This window comes from Vidua chalybeata, chromosome 12 (assembly GCF_026979565.1).
Source record: "Vidua chalybeata isolate OUT-0048 chromosome 12, bVidCha1 merged haplotype, whole genome shotgun sequence".
Classification (NCBI taxonomy): domain Eukaryota; kingdom Metazoa; phylum Chordata; class Aves; order Passeriformes; family Viduidae; genus Vidua; species Vidua chalybeata.
Genome location: NC_071541.1, coordinates 19463522 through 19486469, shown reverse-complemented (window position 1 = coordinate 19486469; position 22948 = coordinate 19463522). Strand labels below are relative to the sequence as shown.

General features: G+C 41.1%; 1 protein-coding gene across 9 annotated transcripts in view; it reads left to right on the top strand.

Moving 5' to 3' along the window:
• Nucleotides 1-22948, top strand: part of IQSEC1 (IQ motif and Sec7 domain ArfGEF 1) — a 278350-nt gene that overhangs the window by 239643 nt on the left and 15759 nt on the right. For all 9 annotated transcript variants that reach the window (XM_053953515.1, XM_053953517.1, XM_053953516.1 and 6 more), the window contains 8 exons: nt 516-1780; nt 14351-14512; nt 15755-15877; nt 16615-16781; nt 18335-18474; nt 19743-19772; nt 20840-20965; nt 22055-22154. In XM_053953515.1, coding sequence (XP_053809490.1) covers nt 516-1780; nt 14351-14512; nt 15755-15877; nt 16615-16781; nt 18335-18474; nt 19743-19772; nt 20840-20965; nt 22055-22154 — 2113 coding nt within the window. The remainder of the gene's footprint in view (nt 1-515; nt 1781-14350; nt 14513-15754; nt 15878-16614; nt 16782-18334; nt 18475-19742; nt 19773-20839; nt 20966-22054; nt 22155-22948) is intronic.

The following is a 22948-nucleotide window of genomic DNA, read 5'->3' as shown; positions in this document are numbered from 1 at the left end:
GAAGTCCTTTCTAGCATTGCTTCAGCTGGGACTTTTAACCCCGTTATTCTTTGTCCCATACATCCTTCCCACCTCCTAGAGAAAAGTGTAAAAGATATTAACAGCTTAATTAAGATTTAACAGATTTAGCAGTCAATACTGTTAAAAGTAAAAACAGTTCTTGGAACTGAGATTTTATGCTCCAGGAGCATACTAGAATGTAATCATACAAAATGTTTTTCTAAGAAAATGAGTCATTTTGAAACCTGGGTGCTTTTGTTGTCACAGAAAGGAAGGAAGAACTTACTGCAACTGATATTCTCTCATATCTGTGAGGTGAATTAATATACTTCTGTGTTTTATGGTGGAATTTGCAGATGACTATTCTGTTCATCATTGGAGTTTCGAGTTTTTACTTTCAAAACCAATATATATAAAGTATAATAAAGTGGTTACGAGAGTTAAATGTTTTTGTGAGACTTTACCCTTGTCCCGAGCTGCTCGAAGTGACGAGGGGTGTGTGTGTTCCCTGGCAGGTGGAGATGCTAGAACGGAAGTATGGGGGCCGTCTGATCACCAGACATGCTGCCCGCACCATCCAGACCGCCTTCCGCCAGTATCAGATGAACAAGAACTTCGAGCGCCTGCGCAGTTCTATGTCCGAGAACCGCATGTCAAGGCGCATCGTCCTGTCCAATATGAGAATGCAGTTTTCCTTTGAAGGACCTGAGAAAGTCCACAGCTCCTACTTCGAGGGGAAGCAGGTTTCTGTTACAAATGATGGGTCAAAGCTGGGCTCTCTGGTACCGTCGGAGTGCAATGAGCTTGGGGAGACGGCTACCATGAAGTCCCCGGCAGCGTCCACTGATTTCACTGATGCTATAACAGAACTGGAGGATGCTTTTTCCAGGCAGGTGAAATCCCTGGCGGAATCCATCGACGACGCGCTGAACTGCCGCAGTCTGCATTCGGATGAAATCCAGAGCGCGGAGCAGGTCAGGAGCCGGGAGATGGAGAGGGAGAGCTGTGCCCCGAGCAAACCAGCGATCCACAATGTGGATCACAGGAAGCTGGATGAGATGACGGCGTCCTACAGCGATGTCACATTGTACATCGACGAGGAGGAGCTGTCCCCACCCCTGCCGCTCTCCCAGTCCGTGGACAGGCCGTCCAGCACGGAGTCGGACTTGAGGCTCCGCTCCGTGAACTCTTCCCAGGAGTACTGGTCCATGACCCACAAAGATGATAAGATAGACACTGATACGAGCTGCAGGAGTACCCCATCACTGGAATGTCAGGAGCAGAGGATGAGGATGGATCACCTCCCTCTGCTCACTATCGAGCCGCCCAGTGACAGTTCCGTGGACTTGAGCGATCGCTCAGAGAGGGGCTCATTAAAGAGACAGAATGCGTATGACCGAGGCATCACCAGCCAGCAAGGCAGCCCTAAACATATTCCTCACAGCATTCCTGCCAAGATCATCACCCGGGAGGAGCAGGAGGCCAGGCACAGGGCTAGGCCCATAGACAGTCACTTGGCCATCAATGGCACAGCAAACAGGCAAAGCAAATCAGAGTCCGATTACTCTGATGGAGACAACGACAGCATCAACAGCACTTCCAACTCCAATGATACAATAAATTGCAGCTCAGAATCCTCTTCTAGGGACAGCCTAAGGGAGCAAACCTTGAGCAAACAAACCTACCACAAAGAGACTCGCAACAGCTGGGATTCCCCTGCCTTCAGCAACGATGTTATCAGGAAACGCCATTATAGGATTGGGCTGAATCTTTTTAACAAGTAAGTACAGCAGTTCCTGCCTTCCTCTCAGTGTCACTGAGAATGAACCAGCAATATTCTTCTTGTATCAGGTAAGGTAAGACTGGTGTCTGGTACTGACCTTTAAGTGAATAAACAAGGTGCTTGTGGTGACTGTTCATGTTCAAGATTAAATTGATGTCTTCATAGTTTAACAGCTAAAGAAAAAAAAGAAAAAATATAATTATGTGTATAGGAATGGTAGTAAATTATTGAAGATTAATCCAACTCCTTTCTTGGGGAAAAATATGGTGGCTTGATCCTGTTCCATTTTTTGGTGTTATGTTATAAAAAATCCAGATTTCTTCCTGCCCTAATCATGTAGGTGGTGTAAAACTCATCAGATAGGAATTGGAAACAGCATGCAGCATATGATGAGTTTCCTGTTTAACACTGGCAGGGCCTGGAATTTGTTCAGTAGATTTCATTAAAACTGTGATGCTAAAAGCAAATGCACTGAATAATTTTTATACTAAATGAATGTTTATCATTTATCACAGAGCTATCACAAAATCTATATTTCTGACTATGACTGATAGTTTTCCTATGTTTTCCCTGTGGCTTGAGTGATCTCAGGCCTTCTTTTCAGATAGCAGTGCTTTGATGTGTTTGGATTGATAGATTGGTGGTTCCTCATGTATTTGTTGTAACACTGCAGTCAGTTAAAGCTTTTTGGTGCCATCACATGAGCTGTGCATTACAGCCCCAAGTTTGGCTGTAAACACTTTCAGGTTTAGCTTTTAATCTGTGTGAAAATGCCTTTATGGGAGCTTCCAGCCAGTTGGAATTATGCAAGTCGTTGGATCGCTGCTTGTGAAGTTGAATGGGTAGGAAAATACATCAATTAGTTCTTTTTTTAGAAGATTTGAAAATAACATCCTTGGCAGGGCAAGTGGGGAGGAAGGTGTTGGTGCTGTTGGCTGACATTTAACACTTGGTGCTTGTCTGGGTTTTGCACAGCAATTAAGCCTCCAGCAGTCAATGCTCAGTGAACCTCAGGCTTGGTAAGAGTCTTTTGAGTCAGCCGCAGAAGGGTGTAGGGAAAAAGTGAATGGAAAAAGTGCTCAGGCAGCATGCAGGGGTGAATGAGAGCATTGGAAGCTGTCAGGTGCTGCTAGTGACACATCAGTAGGAGGCTAAAAGTGAAAAATAAACATCAGGAACAGACAAGAATAGAGGCAGTTGTTTGAAACAGATCGAAGTGACCTTGCTGCACGGACTTGCACAAAGATAAATCTGTTTTCTGTATTGTTGTGAGGTGATGTGCAGCTCCTCAGCAGCGAGTGCTGCAGGACAGGACTCTGCAGAACTGCAGGCAGCACCTCTGAGTGGCATCTTTTGCTCTGTGTGATTTTCTTTTCCCAACTGCATTTTACCTCCAGTATTGAAAGCAAAGTGAAGATTGTCATTACTTTCTGCTAAGTCAGTGTGATTCTATTGATTCCTCAGACACTCCCCAAATATCCCACATATCCCACATGTCTTGGGTTTTGATTAAGGCCCTTCAAGTCTGAGGATTGTGATATTTTCCTTAATGTGCAGTGTCAGGTATTGAACTATCATAAAGTGTGATGGTTCATAAGTCTGTAAATTCTTTTGAAAAGGGAGCTGGAGAACATTCAAAGCTTTATTCTTGTGAAAGCTCAGGAATCTCTAGAGAGTGCATCAGGTAAGATTGCAAATTGCATCTTGAGGTGAGTGGTCAGTGCAGTGGCAAGGTTAATGCAGCAGAGTCGCTTCACTGTCTTTTCACCACATTATCTTCAACAACACGTTTATATGATCATAAAACAAGGGAGCAATGACAGTGTTGGCAGCAGCTCCTGGGAGGATGTGTGCTCCACCCAGGAGGAAGCACTGAAAGAAGTGGCTTTGAACTTAGCTAGTACAAGAAGGTAAGGTTTTTTCCAAATGTCTGCATCTACCAGAGGAAATTTTAGGCATGTCTTGTACAAGGAGTTCAGGTTAATTTCACTGTGCCTTTGAAATCTTCCTTGGAAATTACAATCCCAAGCCTTAATTGACAAATGTCCTTTCTTTGTGGTACATAAAGCTTGGCTGAAATGCAAAGAATTAAGAATCTTAAAGAAGTGCATCAATTGTAGCAAATACTTCTGCTTTGTTCAGCAGAAGTAGTAAAAGGATTAGGATTTTAAAAGTATGGAAAGTCACTGTCATCTCAATTAAAATTTCAATTTTTAGTTTTTCTGGCTTTCCTATTTTAATAACAATTTTCAGAAGCCAAAGTGCAGTTTTCTTATCAGAGGCTCTTTGTTAGGATAGGCAATTATGGGTGGGGTAAAAGTTGAGCACAGCTGGTGGTCCAGTTCACTTAATCACTGATAGATGCAAAACATCAGTAGCACAAAGCTCCCTGGAGAATGGAGAACATAGGACATTGGGAAAAAATTATAGGTAATTGAAAATCACTTTTCTGGGAGTTCTGTTGGAAGGTGCCCCTGCACATGGCAGAGGGTTCAGAAGAAATCATCTTTAGGATCCCTCCCAGCCCAAACCATTCTGTGACTCCATGATTATCATGGAATTTTTTTCAAAGTGTAACTTGGCCTTCAATTTGGAACCTTAGTATTGATTAAAGAAGTGCACTTTTCGAAGGCGTTTTGTAGTGGCCCGTAAGCTAGAAGGTAAAGCATCCCCCAAAATGGAATGATTTCTGCCCAAGAAATTGCAAGTGAGTAACAGCTTCTGTGCATTGCCGTGGCTCTGAATGGCAGCAGTGATTCCCCCCTGGCAATGGGCTGGCAGTGTGTGCTCCCATTCATTCCTCCCCAAAGGAAGGGTTGCAGGTGCGTGCCCAGAGTGCAGCAGCTCCCAGGGAGCCTTGGGCAGGCCAGCTGTGTTGAATTAGGCATTTTCTTCAGTGGAGCTGGAAAGGGATGTGGACTGGGAGAATTGCACTAGAAACCGTTCCTCTCTCACAGGCAGAAGGAAAACACTACCTAGAAAGGTTTATTTTGCAGGCTGCAAATCCTGCCAATGCAAATCCAGCCTTCGAGGCTGGTTTGCTTATAAACAAGGCTTCAAGAGGCCTTTTGACTGCTGCTTTAAAAACAAAAACAAGGAGAAAAAAAATTTTAAAGAGCTGGGATTTCATTCTCCTGTTTGTTTTGACTGCAGGCTGGAAATACCAGGCTTACCAGTTAGTGCACCCCATTCTGGTAGGATTTTCAGGTTCCATCCTGCTCCTGATGCACTGATGGTTCTGAGAGATTAACTCAGAAGGGTTTAACCTCAGCAGTGTGAGGAGACATGTCCTGCCCGTGGGTCAGCAGTGCAGGATCATTCTGTGCACGGGGATTGCCACAGAGCCTTGTGCCACCACGGGGGTGGCAGCAGCTCTGGGGTTACTGTGTCCCCTCCCACGGTGACACACCCGGCAGGGCCATGGCCGGGAAAGGGACAGGGCAGTGCCTGCTCAGCACTCCCGGGCACAGGGCACAAACACCTTCTGTGTTAACAAAGCAGTGTCAGCAAAATGGGGACAACATCGGAGTGGTTTGAAAACTTGTTGCAGCTGTGCCTGGTGTTACAGAAGATGGGAGATAAGGGTTGGCATTGCTCAAACTCGGTTTTTCGTCTAGCAGAGCCTGGAGTCATGCTTAGTGTCTCCTTTGAGATATCAGCTGTTGGCAGGCTCTGTAAATGGTCCTCCCACCTGGCAGGGTTCCTGTGGCATTGTGTTCCTTGCCATGGGAGCCAGTCTTGCTGGGGCTGATTGCTGACATTGCTGGTGAGGAGAGGCTGCAAAGTGCAGCACAGGGGCTTTATGCTCTGAGCTTTATACCAGGGCATAGTTTAGGCTTTACATCCTAATCCTGCATGTACTACTTGGGGATACATGAACGTGACACCACTTTACAGTTCTACAACAGAGCCTGGGCCAGCAATAATTTTACAATAAATTTTCCCAGATGCCTTTCACTCCCCACCTCCTTTCCTTTGCCCTCTTTTCCTCTCTGGAAAGGGCAGTGACAGATGGAGAACTGTTCCCCACATGTCCTCAGTGCATTACGATGGTCTGTGCTGAAGGGTTTGCTATATCTTCTTTTATAACGGGCCATTATCAAGGTTCCTGCTATTCCAAAGTTCTCCCAAAGGATTTATTGACAGAGATAAAAAGGCTTCCGTATCTGTTTGCAATATGCAATGATGTATCATCGTTAGCCCTGAAAGCCCTACTGGCTTCCTTTATTGCACAGTGGGGATGATTTTATTCCAATTTAAAACCCACTGTTGATATGACTTGGATACTAATTCCAGGAGCAGCTTTTCTAACATTACTAGATTCCCTGGAATATTAATTTAAGAAGTTTTTTATTATTATTATTTTACTGAGCAGATGTGAGAGGAATTTGCTGAGTGCTGGTGGGATTATACCAAAGACAATATTACAAATTACAGTTTCTAGAAAAATTCTTGTTGGAAATCCGAGGCATGCAATAATAATATTGTGAGAAGGCACATTTTTCATTTTCCATGAAAGCAGCTTTAACTGTTCAATAGAGGTATAAGGTTTCCATCATTTTCCATCTCCAGGTAGAGGCTGAAGGTAATTTGGATTCCTGCTCACTGTCACACTCAGAAAGTGCTGCAAGCTTTGTTTCTATTTGAAATCCTTAAAAGTTGCCAAATGTTACTTACTTGGTTTTTAAAAAATAGTTTTGCAAGTAGTCATTAATTTAACTCCTGTAATAAGTGCACTAATCTGGTGTTCTCAATTTACACCCATCATACTCATAATGAATTTCAGTTAAGATGCTGAACATACTTCCTGTATTCCTTAGGGTCAGTCTCATCCATTCTAATATCTGGTCTCTAAACAGGTGCTTTTGGACCATCCTCGTTCAATTTGAATTTGAGAGCTTATTGGAAACATTTCTAATGATTTTAAATTTCGTAAATACAGATTAAGTAGGAAGGGAGAAAGTGTCAATCAAACGGAGTTTACCTTTGAACCAATTCTTTTATTTTGCCAGCTGATCCCTAATATCTTCAATGATTTTTTGAATGATTTGATAGAAAGAGGAAGGGGGAGAGAAGAGGCTTGGCCGGGATTTCACAACAGAGCCATTTGCTGTCCTCGTGTGTGTGCTGAGAGGGACTTTACTGTTGTTGCAACATCTGGACTGCAGATTATTCAGGCGCAGTTGGTTCCAACAAAAATTAAAATCAAAGCACTCCATGTAACTTGTCCTCTAACATGCCGAGGAGTTAGTAAGTGGAGAAGAATGTTCTTAGTATGACTCTCATTATTTCTAAAAACATTTAGCCCTAAGTGAGAACACCCAAAGAAAAAAAAGCTTTGTGTGTTTTGCTTTGTTCTGTGCGTGTTTTATCTTTTCTCCCGGAGGAGCCATTTTTCCTCCTTTTTTTTCCAAAACAAGTGCTTTGATTAGCATAAATTATATCCCATCCAAACCAGCTGAAATGTAGAACCAATAGTAAATTGAAGTGCCGGGTTCAAATATGGGCATGGGGATTCCTTTTTTTGCCATTAAATGCAATAGAAACTTTCGCAAATGTTGGAAGCAAGTGTGGCTTTGCTGGAAGCAGCAATAGCTGAGTGTGAGTGGCCCTGGATCCCTGCAAGAGCCATTACCTCATCCCTGCCGCCAGCTCAGGCTGCCCTTAAACATTCCAGGCGCACTCCTGCCTCCCTGCTACGTGCCAGGAATGGGAGCTGAGCTCTGACAATGCCTGCATGCCTCCTGTTGGAAAATGAGCCCATGAATGGAGGAATTTCGCTGGCTGAGCAGCTCCAGACAGCGGCTGATGGGGCTCCAGGTGCCTGAATTGGAGTTCCTTCTGTCCAAACATCTCCAGTGGTCAAATTTTGAGGATGACAAATGTGACCAGCTGCCTTTGCAGGAATGCAGGGGACAGTTGGAACAGGGACATGGGGAGGCTGTGTAGGAAGAGAGTTGAGAAAAAGGGAAGGTCCCATCAACTCATTCTTGTGTAACAGTTCATATCTACCAACGGAATTGGGGTTTTGTAGGTAGTAATTGGCAAATCAGGAGATGTTTAAATTGTACTTGCTCAAAAGGTGTCCCTTTCAAAGGGAATGTGACTGTCAGAGTTTCCCATTTTTACTCAGCAGAGTTGCAGAACTTGAAGCTGAAGTGCTTCTGTTTGGTGTAACTGGTGAGGGTGTGGAAAGAGGATTTAGGGCAGGGACATGAGAAGACATAAAGACAGAGACTGTTCCTTAATTTAAAGGACACAGTCATACTGAAGTGTTGTTCCTGACGACACTTGCATAAACATGAGGGCAATACTCAGCCCTGGCACACAGTTCTGAGAGAGGCAGCCAGTTTTCCATATGTCTTGTCCCAGAGTGGAATGTGCTTTGCTCTGCTGACAGCTACAAACTCCTGTCCCTGCTCTGTGAGAAATGCAGTGGGGTCAGAGGAGGTGAGAACAACCTCACAAAGTGTTTTGGTCCATTAATTTAACTAAAATATTTCCTTCTTATTGCCTTCTTTCTTGTGAGGAAGGAAGGAGTGGGGGGGACAAAAAAGCAGGCTGCCCACTGCCAGGAGAGGGAATAATGAGGAGGTAGGAAATGCTCTGGCAGGATGACTCAGGGCTGTTTTCACTAGCAAGGACATGTCCAGCTACTGCATTGCGAGTGCTTGGGGTGTGCCTCTGTGCCTCTCCACTGTGCTGCCTGCTCTGTTCCTCAGGAATGATGCTTCTAACACAGGAAAATCCTTTTTCCAAAACAGCTTGAAACTCTATTTTCCCTCCTTTATTAGAACGAGCCAATCTTTCTGCTCAGGGGCCTTTAGGTGACTTTTGATATGCTTTTTACCCTTTGATAACACTTTTTACCCTTTTATAATCAGCTCTGATTCAGGCAATACTTTTCAGACCAACCTAAACATCCAGTAGCAGTAATAATGTTCAATGTATATTTTCCTAGCACCTTGTTAGGAAATGATGCCATAAAGAAACTGGTTGATCAGACAGAAAGTAATGGTAGAACCACATAGGTCAGTTGCCCAATTTAGTGAAAATACACATCTACAGAGTTTCCTCTCTTTATCTTGCTCCCCCACCAAACAGAACCAGGCACTGAGATCACTTCCTGGTGAATTCTTTCCTGAGTGGCATGAGTGGAAATTAATTTTTCGTGATCAGAGGTTACTCCAGGTAATTAGGTGTGATTGCAAGTATGCCTTGACCTTCCCATCTGTGGTGGGAGGTCTTCAATGAACTTTAGAGAATTAATATCCTAATGTGGGAGAAATCATCCCCACTGGGGGCAAACTGTAGTGCTCCTGCCCAAATCATGGGAATAACTATCTCCCTGTTTCCTTGAGATGCAGAGGGGAGAAATGTGCTCTTTCCTGGCTTATTTTCCTGACCCAGGAATTTTTTCTTGTAATTACTAGAAGATGCAATTTACAGCCAGTTTTTCTTTCTCTTCATGAAACAGTTGTACAATTGAGAAAAGCACAGCTCAAGGTTCCTACTCAGTTTCTTTTATTTTCCTCTTCTCAGTCCCCTTTTGCCTTGCTGTGGAGTGAACTCTGACAAGTTGTTTTGGCACTAGTTTTGGCAGTATTTTAAGGATATTGGTTTTTCCTTCTTAGCCAGAAGGTTTAAAATAGACCTTAGGATTTTCTTTGCTTCACTGCAGCAGCAGTGGGCTCTTCAGCAAAAGCAAAGCAAGAAATACAACCATAGACACAAAACTGAGCTGTGTGCCAGACTAAGAATGTTCAACTAGCTTGTTACTGCCAGCTTGGTTATTTAAATATATTTAACTTCTTAAATGATTCTAAGAAAAGTCTTAGGTTCTTGCTTTAAAAAATCCATCCCTGTTTTTTAGTGTTGAAGTAATGCTTATTTTTGTGACAACTGTAAATGTTTTCAAAATGAGATTGCCGGTATCAAAGGCAAGCAAGATTGTTATTATTTCCATTTTTACAGAGGGCTGGCATCATAGCTGCATTAAACTCTCCACCTCTGACATGAAAAGATTTCTTTGGCAGCTGTATGTTTGTGGAGTGTTCCTGTTTGCAGTGATTTCTAACAGCTTCTAAGAAATGTTTGTACTTCTGGTTTGCTCGTTTTGAAATGGTCTCAGTTTTCCTGTAGCAGAGACAAGGAACCAACAAACATAGGTGTGCCTTCAGAAATACTGGAGTTACAGAAGTTTCTCCCAGCTTCTCACTCTCAGTCAGGCTGGCTTTGCCCCCTTGCCTCAGTCAGCTGTTAGAGCAGTGTTCTTGTGGTTACTTACACTGTTCATAAATCCCTGCTTTAATTCAGATGATACTTCTGGCATTGCTGGGTATTGGAAGTGTCCTGTGCCTGTTTGTTAATTAATGCTCTCATTTTACACCTCTCTTATTGTCTGAGCTGTAAAAGGAAATACAAAGATTTCATGTGGTTTTGGGTGTTTGTAAGCTTTACATGTTCAGCACATCAGGAATGGGCAAGGCTTTATTCACCTCTGTGCTGTGGTTTTGTGGCAGGTTTCTGTTTGAGGCAGTGCTTGTTATGTTCTCTCCTCTTGGCTGCTGTGGACACAGGCACATTATCCACACTGTGGCTTGGATTCTACAAATGATGGTGCAGCTGTGGGGAGTGCTTGACTGGATAAAAAAAAATAATAAAAACCAAGCCAAACCAAACCACCAAACCACACCGCCAAAAAAAACCCACCAAAAATCAAAACATAAAACAAAAAAAAAAAAAAAAAAAAAAAAAGAAACCCAAACCCAAAACATACAAAACACCTTTTTGCCCTATTCAGTTTGTCAGGAAGTCCCAAGTCAGCAACAGGAATGTGAGAAGAGCCTGCTGGCAGTGCCACTGCAGTGCTCACCCAGCTCAGCACTGGGGTTTACTGGGTTTGTCCTGCATGGGACTGGCTGCAGCAGTAAACCCAGGAGATACCAGGGCATCCTGTGCTGATCCCTCTTCCCATCCAGAATCCAACTAAAAGCTTTTCCTCCCCCAAATTCATTTTTCAGAATCACTGCAGTGTTTTTCTAAAAGCAATATTTCATGAAAATTTAAAGAGAACAGTTTGGATATGTTTAGGAAGTCAAGCAGGTTTTACCTTTCCTTTCTCCAAAGGAGGAGCTGTCTCTGCCTGGCTTTCTTGCCTTCTCCAACTCTGGCAGGTCTTGAGCACTTCTGGATCTGGCCAGTACTCTCTAAGAAATGAGCTTATTAAAATATACTGGCTTGATCTGTTATTTTGAAGTTTGCATTAATCCTTCTATCATTTTATTTCCCTTAGAAGTCAGTTTAAACCACCCTAAATGTCTTGTTATTAATCAGTTTCTGGCAACATCCTTAGTCCTTCAATCAGCCACTGAAAATCTTACGAAAAAATTTTGCACATCTTCTGGTGTTGATTTTTTCTTCTTTTAGTAGATCTTGTGATTTTTTTTTGTTTGGTTGTTTCATTTTAGTTGTTTTGTTGTTTTCATTTTGGTTGTTTTGTTGGGTTTTTTGAGACAGAAGACATCTTTAAATTTATTTGGAAGCAACCTTGTAAATATCAAAAGTTCTCTAGATAACTACATCATCAGCTATGCAAGGTGCTAATGTTAGAGGGTTTATTTTGATATTAGTTAATGTATTCAAATCTGAAAATAACTGCTCTGCTTCTGCTGCTTCCTCCAGTGCTATTTATAGATTTCTTATCTTGTCTGTTATTGGTCTGTGTAATTAACAAGCCATCAGTGGGAATTTTCCTAATCACAAAAGACTCTTAGTTGTAAGTACAAAATGGTCTGTGCCCAACTCTGAGCAGACAGAAATGAGGATAACTTATCCAGGTGTCCTGTCCTGTTCAATCCTGACCCTTGCATGTCCCACTCCCTTCTGCATCCAGTTAGACACTTGAAAAAGTCAGGCTTTGGTGAAAAGGAAGGTTTGTTCAGTTTAAAACAGCTCAGTTTGCCAGCAGAGAATCTCTGGCTGCTTGTGTTGGTCAAACCTGCCCTGCCCAAAGCCTGGTGTGAAAAACCACCTTGGGAAGGAGCAAATGAGTTTCTGGTGGTTTGCTGGAGGTCAGCACCACAACCTTCACATCCTCCTGGTGCATTTAGGGAGCAACTACTTCAAACTTGGTGGTATTTGAAATTTCTGGTGTTGGAGATTACATAAATTTCCATTCTCCTATTTAGTTCTTCAGTTTCTGTGACTTTGAAAGGAGACAAAATGCTGCTTATGTTAAAAGCAGAAAGGGAATGCCCCCTTGAGTACATTTTTCTCTGAGCCTATTGTTAACTTCACTTTTGAAGTAAAATTTCTTTGGAAATGCAGCACTTCCAAACACTCTGGAAGAGTCATCATTTTCTGGTAAGTACTTTTCCTGGTGAATAAGATAATGTTCCACCTGGTGGGAGGTGGGAAGGAGATTAAAACAACAATAAAGCCCTGAGCCTGCCTTACTTACCAGGTGATTGATCAAACAGGGAAGGAGCAGCCTTCATTCATACAGCTTGGGGTTTCAGGTGTTATTTTCATATTATTGCTGCCAGGTTACAGCTTTTGTAACAAACTAGACTACTTTTAAATAATCCTAGACTGCTTTCATTAATCCCAGACTGCAAAACTCCCTGATATTTCACTCCAGCATGAGGAGAGCATTGATGGGAAAAGAGCTCTTGTTTCCAGTGTTTTGTAAATGGATTTTTAATGCTGTTTTGGACACTCACCTAGCCTGGTTTGAAGGGTATTTGAATCAAGTGACTTCATATTACCAAGCCAGGGCAAAGCTTCTTAGATGAAAAAGCAGACCCTGACTTAAGTAAAATTATACAACCAGAGAGGGGCTGATGAAAATGAAATTATTTTATCTTTGTGATGATTTTAAATGGTCAGGCTTATGCAGGTGTTAGGAATTCAAATTGGTTTTTAGTACAGTAAGGAATGATGCAGCATTTTCTATATATCAGGTAAAGGTGATATTTGGATTAAGCTGTGGGTTTTGAGTGCTTTTTTCTGCTTTGACAGTCACTGGAGAGGAGCTCTTCTGGATTTGTATCTCTCTGAATTTACTGTTCAAATGCAGCTCTCTAACAAGGGGGATGGAGAAAACTATTCCTGTTTTTGTTGGATGCTGTGAATTTAAATTTAGAAAGATTAAGGATTCTGAAATACAGTTTAAAAGCATATGAACATAGCAATTACATTACTTACAGAAAGGGACTTTTTAGTATGAAGGAGATTAGTTTTAGAAGATGACCATGTGTGTAATCTTATTTCAGATGAAAAGAGCCACAAAGCCTGATGCAAGAAATTGAGATTTGAGAACTCTCTTTTGATTAAATTATATATATTTCTCTGATCTGTCTAATTCTTAATAGGGTATTAAGTGTATAATAATGGAATGTAAAAGAGTAGGAGAACTGAATGATGATGTATTTAGCAATGTTATTTGCAATTAAAACCCTGGGGAAGGGTTATGGTTGTGTGATCAACCTTGTATAAAAATAGCACAGTCACCTTGTCCTCTCTGATTGATTTTGCTTGCCTTAAAGGAAATACCTTTTAGGTCATCCAGCAAGCTGCAAACCAGCCACTCTTACAGGTGGACATTATAGCATAATTCCATACAAAATAAAGCTGATGATGGAATTACTGGTTCTGTAAAGATTCTCCTTGAATATTTTTAAAAGTAATGATGGTTTTCTGCTGTGCTGCACTGCCGGATAATGCAGTGCACAGTGTGTGCTGTAAGGGCGATTTTGCAGCACTTGAGAATAAAGCAGCATTTGGCTTTTTAAGCAATATATTTTATTGCCAGCTCTGTCCCAACCTTCCTCCCCAGCACACGCTTCTTAATAAGTTAAAATGAGTGGCTTTGGTTTGCTTTGGGATGTGAAAGTAGTTACAGCTAAATCTGGAGCTGTATGAAGAGATGTAAAAAAACTGGGAAGGTGTCTGTCTGAGGGAGGGAAATCTGGGACAGTGGGTGTGTTAAAAGAAGGAACTAAAAGTCTCAATTAGATGAGAGCAACACCATTTTTAATTGCTTCTTTTCGTTTGACTGGCTGTAGTTTTCCCCCTTATTTTTTGTTCTCTCATCTGGCAAGTGACACCACTTGAGATGTTTTTATTCATTAAGTTTAACTTTTGCCAGCAGGCAGTGGGGAGGTCAGGGGAGCTCTTTGTTTCTTGTTTTTCAGCAGCAGTTTTCAGTTCAGTTTCCGGAAGGTACCTCTCTCCCAGCAACAGGAACTTTTAGTAGCTGGTGTTGGGCTTTGTTTCACTGGGAAGGGAGGCTGTTTGCATCCAGAGCTTCTCCTTGGGAGGCTTCTGGAGCAGGGAACGTGTGAAAATAGGCGAAGATGTGTCTCAAAGCTGTCAGCTCTTAGCAGTGAGCAATGCATTCAACTACACATTCCTGCAGCTACACTAGCCCATCCTGCTGGGACATTGGTTAAAAGTGATTGAATATATTGACCATAGTTGGCAGAACCGTTGAGGAATTTTAATCAGATGTGATCAGGAGCAATGGAAGGAAATTCATACTTTTGCACGATCGTTTCTCCTCAGAAAACCCGAGAAAGGAGTCCAGTACCTCATTGAGCGAGGGTTTGTGCCCGACACTCCTGTTGGGGTTGCCCATTTCCTGCTGCAGAGGAAAGGGCTCAGCCGGCAGATGATCGGAGAGTTCCTGGGGAATCGGCAGAAGCAGTTCAACAGGGACGTGTTGGAGTGAGTATTGTGGGGAGGAGCTGAGCGCTGGCCGTGGTGGTACATCTGCTGTCTCCATGCTTCACAGAAATACTGCTTCGTTCCCCTCCCCGTCCCCAGCGTGGCCCCACGTTGGCCAGCGTGTTCCTGGGGGTTCTTAATTGTGCTAATTACTTCATTTGGAGTCTGCACATGTGCTTGACACCTTGCAATGGGAAAAGGGCTTTCGACACTCTAACAGAACTTGCAATAATGCAAAGCCTGTGACCATTATTACAGAACTGATAATAAAGTTTAGGTGAGGATTGGAAAGGGTGTGAGAAATGCCAGGCTCATTGTTTCATTGTGCTTTTGCATAAAAGGAAAAATATTAAAATCAAGGCAAATAAATTACTTGCTGTTAGTCTACATTAGCTACAGTGTTACTGGAAGACAAATACGAGCTACTGCAATTTGTCATTGTATATCTATACATTTAAGAAAAAGCTTTTAAAAGTGGATAGTGCTTTCTGTGGTTTCTGCATTACAATGCTGTTACTTGCAGTGATTCATGTCTGGTCATTTCAAAACTAAAAGCTAAGCTTAAAGGAAATTTATAAGCTTCTGATTTTAAAGCAGTCTTTAAACAAAGTATTAGAATGACATAGTTCATGTTGCTGATTATATTAAAATGGTTCCTAAAGGGACTGTATTTTCAGAGCTAGAAAGTAATTATTTCTCCATAAATATTAACTGAAAGTCATGGCAAATGATGGGGAGATGAGAGTTACAGTAATAATAAGAGAGTATCCAAACAAGGTTATTTTTTCTCTCTGCAATTAAGAACATTGCTAGACACAGCCATTTGGTGCAGGCCATTGTGCCTGCTGCAGGCTGTCTGAGATATGATATTTTGAGCAGTATAAACTATTTATTATTGTTGGAGGCATTGTGATAGTTGATTGGCCTGGAAGCACAGAACTAATAATTATTTGTGGCAGTGGTACATCACTTAAAATGATCAGACATTTGTCATTCCAGCAGATCTTCAGTTAAAAAACACAAGGATCTGCTCACATGTGCACATTCTCATTGATCTGTTATTTTCAACCTCCCTTCACAGCTTACCTGCAATTACTGCAATTGCTGCTGAAAGTTAAAAAAACAATTCCATTAATCTCTGTCAGATGGAAAATTGAAAAGTTTTTTCTGTTTCAAAATCTTCCCTTTGGTACTGTGTTGTTAGAAACAAAGAAACACAATGTGAATCTGTTTTTTCCCTAGCTGTGTGGTGGATGAGATGGACTTCTCCACAATGGAGCTGGATGAAGCACTCAGGAAATTTCAGGCCCACATCCGTGTCCAAGGAGAAGCCCAGAAGGTGGAGCGGCTCATTGAAGCTTTTAGGTAGGATGTGAAATAAATCCCTCAGTCACCAGAAACCTGCTGCTTTGCAGGCAGACTGCAGAACTGGGGAACTTGGGCTTATCCAAGTTAATTTCCTGATGTTTTTCAGTGTCCTCATGAGGTACAAATACTTTCAAATGTGTCTTGTTTGTGGGGGGAGGTTGCTAAGTATGGAATAGGAAGTTTCATTTGCTGGTGTTGTTCATTTGTATTAATAGAACTTTCTCAGAAGTTCTTTCTGGCATCAGTAGAAAAGATACTCAAGGATTTTTGAACATCTCTAAGAATATATTTGGATTTACTAGTTTATATGAGAGGAATTATAAGCCCATGCACTTTCTAGGATATGTATACTCCTGACTTTTCATTAAACACTTCAACAACAGTGGGAGAAAGAGGAGTCACTTATCAGCACTGACAGAAGTGTATCCAGGGCAGGGTAAGGTACAAATCACCATACAGCAGTAAGCCAAAATCAGTGCTGTGTTCTTACCTGCTGTTGGGGTATTAATCGCTGAAAAAAGAAGGATATAGAAGTTATTGTAGTAAGTGAAGTTACAGTTAAGGGGAAACAAACTCCTTGCACATTCAAGGATTGCCTTACGAAAACGTGTGGATGGAAAGCTGTGTCTGGAAAGGGAGCAGTAGCTTGCTGAGGCTCTGGAATGCAGCAGGTGGGTTATTTGGTGCATTTGAGAAGTGCCTCCCAGCCCTGACAGCCTCCCTGGTGTTCCCAGCCAGCGTTACTGCATCTGCAACCCGGGCGTGGTGCGGCAGTTCCGCAACCCCGACACCATCTTCATCCTGGCCTTCGCCATCATCCTGCTCAACACCGACATGTACAGCCCCAACGTCAAACCCGAGCGCAAGATGAAGCTGGAGGACTTCATCAAGAACCTCAGGGGTAAGAGACCCTAAGAGCAAAGCTCCTCAAAGCTTTTCCCTGTCACTGTCCTTGCAGTGACACTCTGTGTCTTCTGGGAACAACTTCACGCTGCTGTCACCTGACTGCCATTTGGACAGTCGCTTCTGTAACAGCAAAACCAGAATTAATTGTGTAATATTTTGTCATTTTTATCTTGTCTTTCTTGAGGGGATGGATGTATTGTCAGGACCTTTCATTTTACAACAAGTAAAACCAAAATGCTTGTGGTGTTCTGGAATTTCAGATCTTGAAAATGAAAGTCCTGGTTGGTGGTTTTATTCCCTGAGATTGATATAAGGCAGCAGTGAACAACCTGTGCTTAGCAGATGTTGCAGCTTAGCAAAGTTTAAGTTAGTTTTGAGATTTTATTGTAAAATCCACAAATACTCCAAAGGCCTGATATGCATCTCTTGGCATAACGCTGCAGCTACATTTGTGGAGTTAGCCACAGCACATTCTCTCTGAACTGCAGCATGCGTGCCAGCAGTTCTTGTTACTGCAGGCATTTCTGTAACAGGCTACCTTGCTGCAGTAAATCACTGCAGCACAAAGGGTGGGCTGTGGAACACTTGGCCATGTGGCACAGAACAGAGGTGGTTTTACTTGCTTCTGTCTGCAAATTGTATTTTGTCACTGTATTTTTTATGGGAGCAGTTGTTGCACTGAGTGACAAAATATTCTATCTTTGCTTCTGAATGAGAGATAGGAGTTTATTGCTTTAAAACCTGTTTAAAAAAGATACATGCACCTCCCTGTCCCCAGAAAATCCAGCTTTAAGTCACATAGTGAAATTGGACTCCTTCCATTGCTATTAAAAATTCAGGATCAAGCATTCAAGACAGTGTGGCATTTGTTGGAATGCTATACCAATGATAATCACACAGTGTTAAACAATAATATTGGCTCTGGGCTATTTTGTTGATTTCTTTTTCCAGACTAAACTAGTTCTTTTTGAAATCTTACAGGAAATATTGGTTAAATAATTTTAATGCATTCATAAGGTTATCACATAGGAAGTTATTTCATGAACCTTGAGTAATACTGAGACAGGCAAAATGAAATGGTTCTTCTGCTTCCTTACAGGAGTATATTCCCAGGAGAATGTCATATGGAGGTTTTAGTGTCTAAAAAGGAATTTAACTCATTGTAGCTTTAATACCAAACAGAGGTGTGAAAGAAAAAAAAAATCCTTTAGGAAATCAGCCTTTTTATTTCTTAGTTTTAGATGGGAGTTTTAAAACAAAAAATCCCCAAACCTGGGTGATCTCCAACAATGTCTTGGTGTATGGGCAGCAAGCTTCTGGACCAAAATCAGTGTTTAAATCATGTTCACACCACTTCTTTTGCATGGCTGAGGCAGCGCAAGGACACACAGGAGGAGCTGGCTGGCAGCTGGGAGAAACCAGCACAAACATCCACAGGCAGGCAGGCAGCACTGGGAGGGCAGGAAAACAGGAAAACAGAGAGTGCCCAGGATTTTATGCTCTGCCAGCGTGGGTGAGATCCCTGCTAACAGAAGCTTGGCCCTGCAGGGGTGGATGACGGTGAGGACATCCCACGGGAGATGCTGATCGGGATCTACGAGCGCATCCGCAAGCGCGAGCTGAAGACCAACGAGGACCACGTGTCCCAGGTGCAGAAGGTGGAGAAGCTCATCGTGGGCAAGAAACCGGTGAGTGCCCTCTGCTCTGCCACGGGGCACGGGCAGGGCAGGGCAGCAGAGCTGGGCTGCTCCCCAGTACAGACTGGCCCACAAATGGCAAAGGGCAGAAACTGTCAAAATCATTCCCTATAAGGTTGACTTAAATTCTGGAGTATCCATGCAGATGAATTTTGTTTTTGCAGTCATGGGTGACATGATGATATTAGGAGTCTTAAAATCCTTTATTGTGAAGCTTTACAATTCTGAAATATCTGCATTTTAGGCAGTTCTCTTGTTTGTTTCTAAAGAGTCAAAGTGCTTTGTTAATGTGATATTGTAGAGAACCATATTTCAAAATGTGCACTGTCAGTTATGGCTCCATAATTTACAAGAGTAACAGAGAAGTTATGTTCACATCATCATCTTTGTCACCTGCTCAGCTGCCTCCGTGACCTGGGATTTGTAAGGGGACACAGGGTCATTTTATCTCAGGACATAACTGGAAATCAGGCCCTGGGGATTCTGGTGCTGGGTTTGAGCATCCAAAGATAGGATTGTTGTGGGAAAAAGTCTTAAAATATTTTGCTATATAAATGAATCTTCAAAGCATCTCTTGGAAAAGGAGAGAGAAAAGAAAGGCCACAGCATTTTGCCTCCGAACGTGGATCTCAAGATTCTCCCTATTACTTTTAAAGGGCTTTGAACTGTAATCTCTTCTCAGACAAGCCTTAGTCAGGGGATGGGAGAAGGGAATGAGGGACCACCAAAAATGTAATTTTGGTCTGTTTCCAGTAAAGAATGTGCTGAGGAGATCTCTTTGAAGAAGCAGCGGAAAGAAAGCAAAATTTTTATAAAAGCTTGTATCTATTTTTGAGAGGAAGAGAAATAAATATTCTGAAGTCAGTATTCGGGCACTTAATATGAAACTTTGTTGCTGTAATTGGGGATTTAGGTTTATATATAGGCTTCTGTGGGAGATGGTTTTTTTCCATGTTTCTTTTTTTATTCAGACATGTGGCAATTCAAATCCTAAAACTAATCCTGACTTTGTAAATTAAATGGGATTAAGAAAACAATGCCCTTGGTGGTGTCCTAGCTTGAAGGATTCTTCTGGTGGGAGACTTTTTAACTGTGTGTGAGGAATTTAGGGGAACAGGCAAGAGTCTTTATTGATAGCTCTATTTGTTTTTACTTTATAGGCATTTAGTCATAGTCAGAGCGTGCCGTATTTACTTGCTATGATACAGTTCTGTGTTTCTCTGAAGTTTAATCAACTTGTATGTGTCTTTCTACTGTAGATTGGATCTCTGCACCATGGACTTGGTTGTGTAGGTATTTCTCTCCTACTCCTTCAAAATTTAAAGTAATTGTAACTGGCAGCATTTTCCTAAACTGGAGATAAGACACTCTGTTACATTTTAAAGTTTTAAATTACTGATCTTATTTCAGGCAACATTTTTGTTGTGTTATAGTAAAAACTCCAAAGTATAAAGATTTTCCTTAAAATTGTATTTCCCTGAGGCTGCCTAATTTATTGCCAAGGGTCTTCTAGACCCTTTTAGTACACTTTTAATTTATTTGAAATACTATTATCACTGTAGAAATTAACCAATAAGGAATAAACAAATAATTTAAATCACAGTTTGCACCTCACCTTTCCACCTGAGCTGTGGTGTGTTTATTCTTTCTGGTCCATTTGAGAATTGAATGATACTCTGGAAAGATACTGCCAGTTAAAGTTCATTTCTGAATGGTAGATGAGCATTGAAAATATTGATTCCAGATTTAAATTATAGGCATGGTCAGTAATAAAGACAAACTGTTCTTATAATGCACCAGTTTATGGATTTCTTTTGGTGCTGTTAACAAGATCTCATTGTTTGCATTTGAAAGAAATTAACTCCCACTCGTCAGCTTCAGAGATGCCTTCAGCAGACATTTCCAATAAGAAAATGGAAACTCAGTCTTGGTTTTCTTGCTGGCTTGAGAAAATAGGACAGATTGAAAATGCATTTGCTTTGTCCTGATGTCACCATTTTCTTGTTATTAGGGAATGAACAAATTGAATTAAGTTGGTGGCTGACAAAAAGTAACTTAGAGCATTTCACAAAAGCTAAACTTGCTTTGCATCCTTTCTTCTAATGATAATAAAAACGCTCTAATAATAATAAAAATGATAATAAAAAGTGGAAGGAACTTTGATGAAGTTTGAATGTCCTGCAAGTTTGTGGCATAAATTCTTTATGTTCCTGTTGTTGATCCTTTGATGAAAAGGTCTAATGGGCTTAGACATAAAAATATTTGAAGTGCTAAAGAGAAAAGATTTTGTGTGTAAAAAATGCTCTTTCTTGGCTAGAAGCTGTTATATGAACCATGAATTTTTGTATTATTGCAGGTGCTCTCTCTCCCCCACCGGAGGCTTGTTTGCTACTGTAGGCTGTTTGAAGTTCCAGATCCAAATAAACCTCAGAAGCTTGGATTGCACCAACGAGAAATATTTTTATTTAATGATCTTCTCGTGGTATGTATTTCCAGGCAGAGAGAATGAGGTACTCAGAAATACTATCTCCATGAAATCACTGGCAATTAAGTACAGGAGCATTCCTAAAAATAAATACCTGTTATCCTGTATTCCAACAATCCTGGGATGATTAAGAGATTTGTATCTTAATTTTTAAAATTCTGTATAATTTGCTTTTAAACTGAAGTCTTTTATTAATGGCTACACTCTGCAAGAAGGTATTTGATGCAGTAGCTTTTACTATAGAGAAAAGAACCTCACCTCCAGTTCACCCATTGTCCTAAAGGATAAACAGAGACATTATTTATTCCATGACTAATGAATTCAAGGTACTTGTGGAAAACCAGAATTACATCCTACTTTGTGTTCCCTAGATGTTCTATGAACCAGATCTGTTTGTGCGCTGAAATAGGATCTGTTGAAATAGATTTTACAGTTGACTTTACTTTTTAGTGTGCATTTACCTTCACAGACTTTAACTTGACCCAGTCTTTTGAAAAGCAGACACACAGAACTCAGGACAGCTTGGAATTATTTGGTTGAGTTACTCTTAAAAACAAGGAAATTTGTTGCACTCCATTTGGAATGCACTTGGCTGTTACCTGAAAACTGAGAACTACACCAAATATTTCATATTTTGTTAGGAAAAAGGCACATCTCATCTACACAAATTTACTGTGTGTGGTTTTTTGCATACCTGCAGACCTAAATTTGGGGGGTTTAAGGCTAACTTAAAGGTATTTTCATTTTTTGCTAGCCCAGAAAGGATACATGGTTATTTTTGGTTTTGGAATTTCAAGAAGTAGAATTCTGGAGGAAAGAAAACACAAAGGCTTTGTGTCTGGATAAAATGTTAGCTCTTCTGCTTTAGAGAGATGATGCTGCAGGGCTTTGGTTTTTTCAGTAGCAAGCGATTAAATACAGCAGTTGCATTTTAAAAAAAGGAAAAAAAATAACAAGTGCCTATTTTCTGACAGATTTTCTTTTAAATAAAATGTTTTCTATTATGCTAATTCTTCAGAGCAATAATTTTCCACGGGCACATTTGGTAGAACGAGTATTTCACTTTGTTTATCTGATACCTTTCAGGTGACCAAGATTTTTCAGAAGAAGAAGAATTCTGTTACATACAGTTTTCGACAGTCCTTTTCCCTCTATGGAATGCAAGTTCTTCTCTTTGAGAACCAGTGTAAGTATTTCCTCTCTTTTTAGAGGACCATTTTGTTCCTAAATAAAACAAAAAAGGTATAAGTGAAAGGGATGGACAGGACTTGATCCTGAGATTAGGAATAAAATTGCTCTGGATTTAACTTTGTTCTAAAGTTTAAAACAAAATGCTGTCAGTATATAAAACAGAGCTTTTTGGTTGTAGTCAGAAGCCAAATCTCCCCAAATGTGTTTGTGATTACTTGTAAAGAATAAAAGGATTGCCAAGAAAAAAAAAAAAAACATCTGTTGCTGAGTCAGTGGTACCATTAACTGGAACTGAGTGATAATAAATAAGGACTCTTATAATGATATCTGTAATTCAAAACACTAATTTATTTTCCTGATTTATGGCTTAACTTTGCCTAGATAATGTATGCTACCTCAAATTTAAATACAAAGCATAGACTTTCATTTTCTGGCACACTTTGTTTATTTCTCTTACAATCTGCATCAGCCAAATATTATTTTTATCTTTTGTGCTTCTTAGCAGACAAAAACCCAAACAATTTGCTAAAACCCTGTTTCTAAGCCCCAATACAGCATCAGCAGTGACACAGAGCAGAGTTGTTGGCTGTTGGTATGGTACATAGGGAGACAGCCTGACTGAATTCATGTTTGTGACCAAACCTTCACCCCCTGATAAAATGGGTACAGCCCAGTGTGAGCTACAGTAGTTCCTGTGCTTTTCTGTCATGGGAGGTTCTTAGTTTTGCCTTGTCCTTGAGAATGTGCTCCCTAAAAATCCATTGCTGTTACTGCAAGCCTCTGGAGATT